This window comes from Callithrix jacchus, chromosome 18 (assembly GCF_049354715.1).
Source record: "Callithrix jacchus isolate 240 chromosome 18, calJac240_pri, whole genome shotgun sequence".
In the NCBI taxonomy this organism is placed as follows: Eukaryota; Metazoa; Chordata; class Mammalia; order Primates; family Cebidae; genus Callithrix; species Callithrix jacchus.
The window spans coordinates 32,527,679-32,540,623 of NC_133519.1; the positions used below are offsets into that span (position 1 = coordinate 32,527,679).

Consider the following 12,945-nt stretch of genomic DNA (forward strand, 5'->3'; position numbering starts at 1 on the left):
ATGTGTGTTTCCTACCTGTTATGCAAGTTACTTTATTTTTTTTAATTGACAACAGTTGGACTTAAACAGGTATAGTATGAAAGAAGAAAATTATGATTTCTTACTTATATAAATTTTATGTAGTTATTTCTTTTACTTTGTGGTCAGGACTAAAGGTCAACACTTGGGGCAGTCTTACTGAGAAATAGATAGCATGTGCATAAAAATCAACAACTTTATTATATATGTTAAATTATGTGTATTTTCTAAGATATAAAAAGTGTCTTGTTCGCAGCTACCATCGTAACTTTAATGAGCAACTAAATTACTCCAGACTTGCTTTAATTTAGTATGAAAAATTATATTAAATAAACCATGTTACAGTCTCAATTAGGGGGCTGCCACATTAAAGGAGAAAGGAAAATCTGTTTTCCATCAGTTGTGTTAGAACACAAAGCAGATCTATGTAGCTCTGTGTTATCCTATAGTGTGTTGATCAGATACAAGGTGTGACGGAAGCCAGTGACAAAGAGTTTTCCTGATAGTGAACAGGCTCTGATAATAGGCTAGTTAAGGCTTCGTAATTTTTCAGTGGTTAACTAGTAAACAAAATTATGTAGGACTTCAAAAAGGATGGCACATTCCATGTAAAACCAAACCATAAGTCTTTCATGACACTTTAGAATTTATGGATTCTGAGTGCTTAAAATCACAGTATCAGGAGCTGAGTAGAGAAGGAAATAAACAAAGCATGTTTTTCTTTAAATACACAACAAACTCGAGTCTTAATTGGCATGCAAGTTGGATGTGGCAACTCGAGTCTCAAAGCCAGGACACCAGGGTGCACTTTGTGAAAAAAAGTATTTCAAAAATAAAAAAACCACTATATTCCTAGAGTATTTTCACAGAGGCTTGATGGGTTTTGATGACATACCCTGGCTGTGATTCAGCTGTGATATCCCTGAATTCTCATAATTATTTTTTGATATGGGTCACAGAGTAGTGATTTTCAGCAGCCATAAGCTAAAATACTTGATTTTCAAGAAACCTTTTCAGAAACATAAAGATAAATGGTCAGCATTATATAGCAAAATAATGCTACCTCATTTAATTCTAACTGTTTACTACTACTAAAGAAAAAAGAAAAGTAAAAATATTTTAATGAATATTGTTTTCCTTATGGCATATTTTATTCTAAGATGCTTTATTTGGTAAATAGTTGAAAACTGGAGGCAACATTATCACAAACTAGAGCAAACTTCTATGGCACAAGTACAATATCTTAATAATGTTTCATACTTAGCCTGTAAATTTTTTTTAAACACATATTTTTAAATATTATCTGAAGTTATCCATTAATATTGGAGTTAAGAAAGTCATTGAAAATGGGTGGGATATAGTAGTTAATGTGGTTCTATCTTGCTAAAGTTTTTATAGGTATTTTTCCTGTAATTTTCCATTTCCAATAATGAAAATGTTACTTTTATAATCATGAAACTCCAAATATTATTTCAAACTTATGCTATGACTGTTTAAGACTTCAAATGGAAAAACTTTTAGGGCTTTGATAGGGTTAAGCCAAGGTATTTTTGTTTGTTTTTTTGTTTGACTTTTTCTGTCTATGATGTATAACAAAGAATCATACAAACATATTTAATTTCAAGGCCACCTCTTATTAAAACTCTGCTTGCCAATCTAGTAGATTCATCATAGTACATCTAGAATCGTTAGCTCTTTTGCAAGATATAATGTTCTATACCTTAAATACACAGTTGGTGTAGAATAACATTCTGTGTCATATTTCCTGAGAGAAGAGCTGTTTGCTTCTTTTTAGAGGTGAGAAAATAACCATAGTGTTTTTATTGTGATCCTGTAAACAATAATGCATGGTAATTCGTAAGTTAGTCATAGAAATTAAACCTATTAGTTTATAGTACAATGCTTAAAAGTTAGAATAAAATTATTTTAGGTAAGAAAATGACAGTGCAATCTATATCATTGCTACCATACCTTTTAGGCTTTTTTATTTTATTTCATTATTTATTTATTTTTATCACATTTTAGGTTTTGGGGTACATGTGCAGAACATGTAAGATAGTTGCATAGGCACACACATGGCAGTGTGTTTTGCTGCCTTCCTCCCCTTCACCCACATTTGGCATTTCTGAGATGCACTAGTTCTGTACAATAATTCAGTCAAAAACTGATAAAAGAGAAAAGGTAAAAATTTTAAAGGAATGCATAAAGGCAGTCATTACATTTGGTGCTAAGTTCTGTGCTAACTCACTGCCTTAGAAAATCAGTTTTAACAAGAAATTATCAAAAGTTAGCCATGGATGCTTATGGATATTTTTGGGTTGTGTGTTTGGACTTTTGTCAAATATGGTTGATAATCTCTTTTTAAACTGAGCCTTGTATATGTAAACTTATTAATAAGAATATTGATGTGAGCACGTAGGGTTATAAGAATGCTAAAGTTAGAAGGGCAATTATTTATGAAGAAACTTCTTTGTTACATATTTTTACATTTATCAGATATATGTTTGTTATTGTTAAATTAGGATAATCTTAAAAGAGGATGTGAGTCGGAGTAAGCAGGATTTTGTTTGTTTTTGCAAAGCATTAATTACTAGGCTAAATACATTTTGTGGAAATGTAGTTTAAGGATTTTTACAATTTTAAACATTACCTACCTTTGTAACATTTCACAGGTATTCGTAGTAGGAGTCAAGTTTCACTCTTAGTGGAAGAGCAGAGCCCATTTTTATATGCTTTGGGCACTTGACTGAATTTTAACTCCTGTTTTTACCCTAAGAATGAATATGCTTGAAATTTAAATTATAAAGAAATTAGCAGATTGTATGATTGTTCTGTCTTTTTTCTTGAATGAATACCTCTTCATTCAGATAATTCAATCCGATTTAAATTTTTCTACCAAAATGAAAAATTAGGTTTATGCCTCTTCCCAAGTGAAACAAGCTACTATTCTTAAAAGAAGCAATAACATTCAAATTAGTTCTGTATTTAATGTGGACTTACAAGGATTTCTAGTATTTTATAAACTGTATTCTGAGAGTTTTGGAAAACTGTAACCAACTTATTTTTTAGAAAAAAAAAGCCAATTAGTATGGCGAATTTCTTGTCCACAATATCATTTTGCTTTTTATTTATGTATGAAATGTTTTACCCCAATGGATGTAATAAATTTATCCTTTCTTTCTACTGTATGGTTATGTGATCACTCTTTGTAAATTATTTGGCCATTTCTAACATGACAGTATCTTTCTGCAGCTAACTTTAATTCAGCACATACACAGAACCACATATGGCAACAAAAAGTGTACTCTTGCAAAGTTATATGACTCTAAAAGAGATTCACAGTCATTACTTTGAAGCTAATCATATGCCTATATTACATAATGAGGCCTCACTTGGTATTTTATTTAATTTTGGAAACCCAAAGTGAATCAGCAAAATCTGCAGCCAACAAAACTGCTTGTAACAACATCTCTGTGCATAGTATTTTTCAACTTGGTCTTTCCCCAGTACCCTCCCAAGTATGGCCAGCTCAGTAAGTGCATGACTGAGAATACTTACCAGACCAAAAGCTACTTCTTCCCATATCACTGCTTGCTTACAAAATCTTAGAGCAGAAAGTTGACCCTGGAGGCTATTAGTTATATTCTCATTCAATGAAGAATCCATTCTGCAGTAACCCTGACAAATGTTCATTTATCCTCTGTTTAACTGCCTCTTCCACATTGCTGGCCTGAGATTTGCAGTGCTGTAGGAGCCACAGCCAGCTGTGTACCCTGGATCAAGTTACTTCAGTGTTCTGGGCCTCATTTTCTCATTTGTAAAATGTTAATAATTATAGTACTTATTTCAGAGAGCTGTTACTTGAATTAGTTAAAGTAATTTATTTAGTGTTCTCAATATAAGTTATCTAAATGCTTTATATGTATTATCTCATTTTGGCAGAACAATTTGTGTGTGATCAGTGATTGGGTGGTTGTATAAACTACCATCACATTTAGTCATTATGACTACATCAGTAATACTAAGGAAGTATGGCATTTGGATTTATTATTTGTATCTGAATAGTCAGTTTCAAGTATAGTTTAGTGACATAGATGTAACTGGGGTAAAGATCTCCAGTTGTTTAATTATTAAAATTCTATCATTTGAATAATAAATATTATTTTTATATAATGTTTATGATAGTTCTTAATTTTATGCAACTTAATTTTAAATAATAATATTAGGGAATAGATTGATGACTAATAGAAATGTTAATAGATAACTGTTAGAAAATAAGTCCTGGCCGGATGCTGTGGCTCACACCTGTATTTAGGAGCTAAGCATTTTAGGAGGCTAAGGCAGTTGGATTACTTGAGGTCAGGAGTTCAAGACCAGCCTGGTCAACATGAAATCCCATCTCTACCAAAAATACAAAAATTAGCCAGGTGATGGTGTCAGGTGCCTGTAATTCCGCTGGGGCACAAGAAACACTTTAACCCAGGAGGCAGAGACCTCAATGAGCTGAGATTGTACCACTGCACTCCAGCATGGGGGACAGCGAGACTGTGTCTCAAAAAAAAAAAGGAAAAAGAAAAAAGTCCCTTTATTGGGTATGTACCCAAAGGAATATACATTGTCCTACCATAAAGAGACATGCACGTGCATGTTCATTGCATCAGTGTTCACAATAAGCAAAGACAAGCTAATCAAACTAAATAGCCATCAGCAGTAGATTGGTTAAAGAAAATGTTGTACATATACACCATGGACTATTATACAGCCATAAAAATGTATGAGATTATGTCCTTTGCAGCAACATGGATAGAGCTGGAGGCCATTATCCTAAGTAAACTAACAAAGGAACAGAAAATTAAATGCCACATGTTCTCACTTATAATTGGGTGCTAAATATTGAGTACACAGAGACACAAGGGAGCAGCAAACATCAGGACCTATTTAAGGGTGGAGGGTGGGGGGAGAGTGAGGACTGAAAAACTACCTATTGAGTACTATGCTTATTACCTGGGTAACAATCTGTACACCAAACCCCCATGACACACAGTTTATCTGTGTAACAAATCTGCATATGTATCCTTGAACCTAAAAAATGAAAAAGAAAACAAAGTTCATAATTTGGTAGCAAAATTGTCAGTACCAGTACTACAGTCAAAAAATATCCTCTACCTTCTCCAACTTTAGTTGAAAGGGAGCATCTGTATGTTTTTTAAATATGCAGTATAGAACACACAGTCTGACAACTGACACTGCTGGGATTTGCTGATAATGTGAAACTTAAAATTGAACGAGTTAAACTTGTAACAAGAAAATTACAATAATAATTACATTTATTATAAAATTTCAGATTTTATTTTTATATCCCAGAAATGTATTCTGTGATAGCCATTTTGATTTGAATCTCAGCTTGAGTTGAAAATTGCCCAGCATTTAACTAAAATATGTATTTAGTCTACCTCTTAATTTTTGTGTTTGCCTTAATAGTGCTATTACCCTGCATTCCTCTACCTCCTTTTCAGACAGCTGTAACCAAATGTGTTTAAAGATATGACAGAGGAATTTAAAACCAAGAACCCTAACAATGACATAAAATATCTGAAGGCTTTTATTTTCTATCCATGCTATCATTTCTGTTATCCACTGTTAAATCAATACACTAATCAGAAGTAGCTGCAGCCTATGGGACAAGTAGAAGATGGAGGAGTTCTGGCTGGAGGTTACAGTAATTTGCCTATTTATCCTTCAAAACCGTTCACCAAGAACTTTCTCTCTGACAAGTGTTACAGATACACCTGTCAGCTAATAACCCAGTCTTGCTCCACAGGAGTTTATGATCAAAACAAGAAACATTTAAAGAAATAATTACAACTAAATAAGACAAGATCATTAATTTGTGGTTGGAACAAAAATTCAGTTCTGTTATTTGTTTTCTGTAGTAACCCATTTTAGAAGCTAAAGCAATACTTTAATAGTACTTTTCCCCCAATGTTATCCAGCCTAAAAGATATAGCAAAATATGTCATTTTATGCCAACTACCTGTCATTAGTGCCACAAATGCAGTTGACTCTTGAACAACACAGGTTTTAGGGGACCAATTCCCCAACAAAGTTGAAAATCCATGGATAACTTTGCACTCCCCCAAAACTTAAACTAATAGCCTACTGTTAAATGGAAGCCTTACTAATAGAATAAACAATTAACACATATTTTGTATATGTATTATATACTGTATTCTTACAATAAAGTAAGCTAGAAAAAGGAATATTTTTAAGAAAATCATAAGGAAAAGAAACTCTATTTACTGTTCACCAAGTGGAAGTGAATCATCATAAAGATCTTCATCCCCATTGTCTTCACATTGAATAGGTGGAGAAAAAAGAGGAGGGCTTGGTTTTGCTTTCTCAGAGGTGGAACAAAAATCCATGTATAAGTGGAACTGTACAATTGAAATCCATTTTGTTCCAAGATCAATTTTAATTATAGCCACAAGAACTCTTTAGAAACTGAAGCCTTACTGCTTGCTTAAATTCTGGCAATATTTACGTAATATTAAATAAGAATTTATGAAATTTAAACTTTTCTAGTGTTTGCCATTGCCATTAATGATTGGTAATCCAAACAAAGACTTCTTTATGTATGTAATTGCTTTTTGTTGGCTATTATATAAAATAATTCTGAGCAGGTATTTTTAATGCTGCCCCTGGCCTCATGAAGGACCCTCCAAAATTCTCAAGAGATAAAAATATTGCTATCTGAGTGCCAAGTGAATTAGCTTATATAATAACAGTTGACTGTTTATTTTCAATAGGAATATGATGAAGAATGGGCTAAGAAAATTCAGAGTGAAAAGTTTCGCTGGCATAACTCTCAGTGGCTGGAGATGGTAGAGAGTCGTCAGATGGATGAGAGTGAGCAGTACTTGTATGGTGATGATCGAATTGAGCCATACATTCATGAAGGAGATATTCTTGAAAGACCTGATCTTTTCTACAACTCAGGTGATAACCAAAGTGAAAATAAACAATTTACATGCTATGAATAGAGATTTTAGTCTTCCAGCCTCGCACATTCCCAAGCTTAATAAGCACTTTTAGTTTATGAATGGTCTTCTAATGATTTTAGTTGTAACATCTATATACAATAAGCAAACCTATTAACTTACCATTATTTTTTTCCAAGTTAGTCTTTGATGTAATCTCCATAAAAGGCTGTAGGCAGGAAAACTAACTGTCCTTAGAAGTTTATTACTTGCTAGAATGTGTAACTTAAATGGACAACTTTAAGATTTCTGACTTCTATTCAAAAATGTAATATTCATTTTTCTTATGCATTTACTAAATGCATAATTTATTGATTTATCTTTCATTTTCCAAGGTATTTAATCTTAAATATTTAATTTTGCCATGGTTTTGCTTTAGTTTCAAACTACCAAACTCTGTATGGTAACTTTGGGAAAGATTTTGATACTAGCAGCAATTGTTTATTCTTTCTAAACTATGCTAATGTTTTCAAGATAAAATTTAATGCTTGCATAAATCTTACATGTATTATAACCTTGTTGATTCTGCAATACTCCCTTTTTCCAAGGATGAGTTTGACACAAAGATTGGTAAGTTTTTGCATATTCTAGCTTTTACTGTTTTGTATCATTGCCAACATTAATGTGACTTCATTGAATTCATTTTGTTGAGGAGAGAAACGAAAGGATTTTGATAACAATTAAGATCTGTAGCAAGTTGAGATAAAAAGCATTAAAGTGATTATATCTGAATTAGTGACTCACCTTTTTTTCTACTATGTATTTCTATTATGTATTTAGTGTTCACAAATATGTTCTCTAAAAATTTTGTATATTGTCTCATTTTATCTGAACAATTGGTGTGTGATCAATGATTGGATGATTATGTAAATTACTATTACATCTGATCACTGTACTCACAATAATACCACTCACATTTTCATTCATGTTGTTTTCTTAATTGTGTATTGTGCAAATTTTCCATGGATATTATTTTTGTATTTGGTATACTTAAATCATGGAAACCTTATGCTCTACTTTGAAAATTAAATAGATTTCTTCCTAACTAAATTTTACAGTGGTTATAAAACACTGCTTTGTGTTTCAAACCAGATGGAATAGATCATTAATTTCAACCAAACAGAATTTCTTAGTTTGGTAATAGCAAGCAGCTGTTCCTTACATATTCAGTATTCATGAAGTAAGATGATGTAAAATATATGTGATATGAATTTTTTTGTTAATAGAAATCAGAATATTCTTGGAATCAAGTTCTTGCTTTGAAGGTTGTTAGCTGCCTTTCATAATGAATTGATTACCAGTTTCTAAAACCAGATAAAACTATTAACCACCTCAGTATTCATCATTGTTGTTTTAATACAATTAAAATTTCAGAACAGATTTCTAAAAAGTTATACCATATTTCCAAAATTAAATTAACCTGTTAAAGTGGAAATCCTAAATATTTTTCTGATACTTTATAATTAAAATTATATATAAGTAAACTTACATTTTTTTGTGAGAAAACAATTAGGTATATTTTCATACACCAAAACTTAAAAGCATTTAGATTTTTTTTGTGTCTATAGCCTGAGGATATGATAGACATTTGACAGTAGATATTGCATGCTGTGAGTTTCAAAATAAAGTTCTTCTAGCAAGCAATTTTTTTCAGTTTAGTAATTATTTTACCTACATCATTTTCCATGAATAGTCCATGGACAAAATGAATCTCAGTAGCATTTCTTGATGTGTCTCATGGAAATCTAGATAATATTAGCCTCCCTTCCTTTATTGTGTATAATTGTATCATCAGAAAACATCAGATAAATTTGTAGTACTGCAGATTTGTTTGAATACTTGAGCCATGTTTTTAAGCCTCTGAAAATTTAGGCTGCTTCTGATAAGAGCAGCTTTTCAGCCACAGAGGTTAAACTTAGTGGCTCATAATTCCCTGGGTCTTACCTTTTACTTTAAAATGAAATAGCACCTGCCATTTCCTAGTCATTAGTATCACTCTCAGTATTTTCAGACTATTTAATAGTTAAATGAATATGATTCTGCTGTGTTTTAAGAAAAACAACCTTAGTATTGTCATGTGAAATACAATACAAGCACCTCCTTTAGTTACACTACTTTTCCTTAGTCTAAAATTATTGTAATTGTAGTCACTAATTAATTTCCTTTGCTATCATGAAAATGAAGCTGTTTGCCTTAGTACTTTTACCCATAGAGGAAATATTTTGTCATTTATAAAGCTGCATTGCTACTACATATATCTAAATGACTTTTTATTTTTTAATTGTTCTTCATTAATTGTAGTGAATCTTATTCTTAGTATGTGAATATATTCCTGGAATATGAAGCTTAAAATGGTTGGTTCTGTCTCAGGAATATTGTAAAAACCATAGATTTTATTTACCTATGTATTTCTGTGATGTGTCTTATAAAGTATAGCCAATAAATTATTAATACAATTTATCATTTTAGTTCTTTTTCTCATTTTCTACACTAATGACATCTATTTTCTCCTGTATAGTCACAGTTTCACCTTTAGCTTGTTTACCAAAGAGTTCAACATTATATTTTAATTTGACTTTTAAAAATAAAAAGAGGTTGGACATGGTGGCTCATACCTCTAATGCCAGCACTTTGGGAGGCCAAAGCAGGGGGGTTACTTGAGACCAGGAGTTCAAGACTAGCTTGGGCAACATAGTGAGACTTATCTCTACCAAAAAAAAAAAAAAAAAAGAAAAGAAAAGAAAAAGAAATTAGTCCCAGCTACTCAGAAGGCTGAGGTGAGGGGATCACTTGAGTCTTAAGAGCTCTGGGTTATAGTGAGCTATGCCAATCAGGTGTCCACACTAAGTTCAACATCAGTTTGGTGACCTCCTGGGAGTTGGAGACCACCAGACTGCCTAAGGAGGGGTGAACTGGCCCAGATCCAAAAGTGATTAAGTCAAAACTCCCATGCTGATCAGTAGTGAGATCATGCTTATGAATAGCCACTGCACTCCAACCTGGGCAAATTATTAATAGCAAGACCCTCTCTCTTTAAGAAAAAAAGTTGGCTAGGTGCAGTGGCTCATATTTGTAATCCCAGCACTTTGACTGGCCAAGGCATATAGATCACTTGAGTTCAGGAGTTCGAGACCAGCCTGGCCAACATGGTGAAACCCCGTCTCTACTGAAAATACAAAGATTAGCCAGATGTGGTGGTACACTCCCATAATCCCAGCTACTCAGGAGGCTGAGGCAGGAGAATCGCTATAGAACCCAGGAGGCAGAGGTTACAGTGAACTGAGATTGTACCACCGCATACCAGCCTGGGCAACAAAGCAAGAAAGACTCCATCTCAAAAAAAAAAAAAAAAAAGAAAGAAAGAAAAATAGTTTTTTTTAAAAAAAAAAGAACTGTATTTCAGTAGCAATATATGATATACAAGATAATATATAAGAAGATACTGAGTTTTATATTTTTTTATTTTCAATATTTATAAGCCAGTTTTTTAAACTGGCTTTCAGAAATCAGAAAGTTGATAAATTATCTATGTTGATAACAGATTTGCTTTGGTTTCATCATTGTTCCAGTATATACTTTGTTTTGTTCATAACTGTCTTTATAATTTACTTGGGGCATCTCAGAAAGGTGTGCTTTATAACTGTGTTCTAAAAGGTTTTATATAATTGAGTAATGTAAATGTATATAATACTCTAGAGCTGACAGAGTATTCTGGTGTATATCTGTCTTTTCTGTTTGTTCTCTGGTCATTGAAATGTTACATGAAATACTTTAGTTCCTTGTTAGTATCTTTGAAACAAGTTTAGAGTAGGAATATAAGATGCTCCTAGATTTATTTGGAAAATAAAGCAGAAACTATGATTCTTTTTTAGTATTTCCCTAAATGAATTAATTTTGAATGAACAATGTTAAGAAAAAATAGAAGATTAGGTTTCCAAAGAAGATTAGGTGCTTGAGATGTGAGGCTTTCATGGAATTTTTATACCTCATTCTAGTAAAGAAAGATTACTCATATGTCAGTGCTGCCTAACTTTTGTGAAGCCATAAAGGGCGCTGTAGATGCCACAGTTTACTGAATCAACCACAGTGATTAAAAATCAATTAAAAATGAAATTGGGCAACGTAGCTCACACCCATACTTCCAGCACTTTGGGAGGCTGAGACAGGAGGATCACTTGACGCCAGAAGTTCAAGACCAACATGAGCAATTCCCTGTCTCTACAACAAATTTTTTACATTAGCCAGATGTGGTGCTTACACCTGCCTGTAGTCCCAGCTACTCAGGAGCATCACTATTTGAACACAGGAGTTTGAGGCTACAGTGAGCTATGATTGTACCACTCCACTCCAGCCTGAGCAACAGAGCAAGACCCTGTGTCTTAAAAAAGAAATAAAAAGAACTTCAGAAGCATAAATTTACTCTTTATTTAATCCACATAAGAATAGACTTACTATATTATTAAACTAGTTGTATTCTGAGTTTATTAAATTTCTGGCTGAATCTTTAAAGTAAAAAATTTTTAATTTGATCTCCATTTGATGATCACCCAGTTTCTAGTGTCCTGTATTCTGTTTATTCTTTTACTACTTATTATTCCCTTTGAAGACAATAGGCATCCTGAATCAAAAATAAGATGTTGAGAATTTGGTCAGATTTTTACCTAATTTCTTCCTAATCTGGATCACTTCACTATGACATATTTTATAAATATAAACTTTTTTACATAATTCAGATATCCTTTCATTTGGCTTTATGTCTGAAATATTTCTGAGTGTTAAATTCTTTTGTTTTACTGGCATGCTGAATATCTTTGCGTGCATTTTCCACGTGTGGCATACATTTTATTTTGGCATTTTACTTAGCTTTGTTCCTCTAATATTGGCAGGTTTCTTAAACTCTGATTCTCAATTCTTTGGTTTTAATTTAACGGAGGAACTTGTTGATTTTTGTGTTCTTACCCCTGTTAGTTTTAGCCACTTTCACAAAATCTTAGCCATTTTTAAAACATTTACTATATAAAATCACAAATTTTTATATGGCTAGAATTCATATAAAATTGATTTTTTTTAAAAATTGCTTTACTGTCAATCTGTGGTGTCTTGGCATTTTCCATGATTTCTTTCCTTTTTTTTGTTTGGTAACTTTTCAGTGTTTAGCTAGTCTTTTTCATTTATAGAAACTTTAACTGCTAGTGGACATAAAAACAGGATTAAATATTACTGGCACTTTTAGTAGAAACTCAAGCAATCTCTTAAGTATTTTAAAGTTGGTAAAATAATAGGACAAATACCAAAGGTGTCTATTACCAATTCAACAATTAAAAAATAATATGTCATTAATATGTGATGAGTAACAAATGGATATATTTATCAAATGAGTAGTATGGGAGTCTTATGGAAATACAAATTACCCCACTTAATTCCTTTGCCAACTCTATTACTTAGTTTTACCATTCATTCAATTTTAAAGACCCTTATTCCTCAAGCAGGTTTCATCATTTAAACCTTACCTATCTTTCCAGACTCAAATCTATTACACTTCTGCCTCTTCCCCATCCAAGTAGAATTTTATAACCCCTCTATCTTTTATTGCCTCCACACTCATTTGGTACTTATATCCATTCCTTCTGTATATCATTATAAACTACATTTTTAATTGCATCTTAAGTGTTTGTCTTTTATTTCACTTAAACTAAAATTCTTAAAAAGAGAGATTATGTGTTATAATTTTATATATTTCCCACAGGACCTAGCATAGTGTTATTATGCATGTGCTAAGTATAAAATAATCATTTAGTGATTGAATAATTTGCCTATACTGTGTGCCAAATGTATAAACACTGTGGTGGGTATGACCTAGCTAACTATCTGCAGGCCACTCAACAACCCA

The 12,945-nt window shown here is 32.3% G+C and overlaps 1 protein-coding gene across 2 annotated transcripts in view; it reads left to right on the top strand.

Moving 5' to 3' along the window:
• The window catches only part of KIFAP3 (kinesin associated protein 3), a 142,711-nt gene that overhangs the window by 96,188 nt on the left and 33,578 nt on the right, over positions 1-12,945 (top strand). For both annotated transcript variants that reach the window (XM_078356300.1, XM_002807710.7), the window contains exon 18: positions 6,825-7,014. In XM_078356300.1, the coding sequence (XP_078212426.1) occupies positions 6,825-7,014 (190 nt within the window). The remainder of the gene's footprint in view (positions 1-6,824; positions 7,015-12,945) is intronic.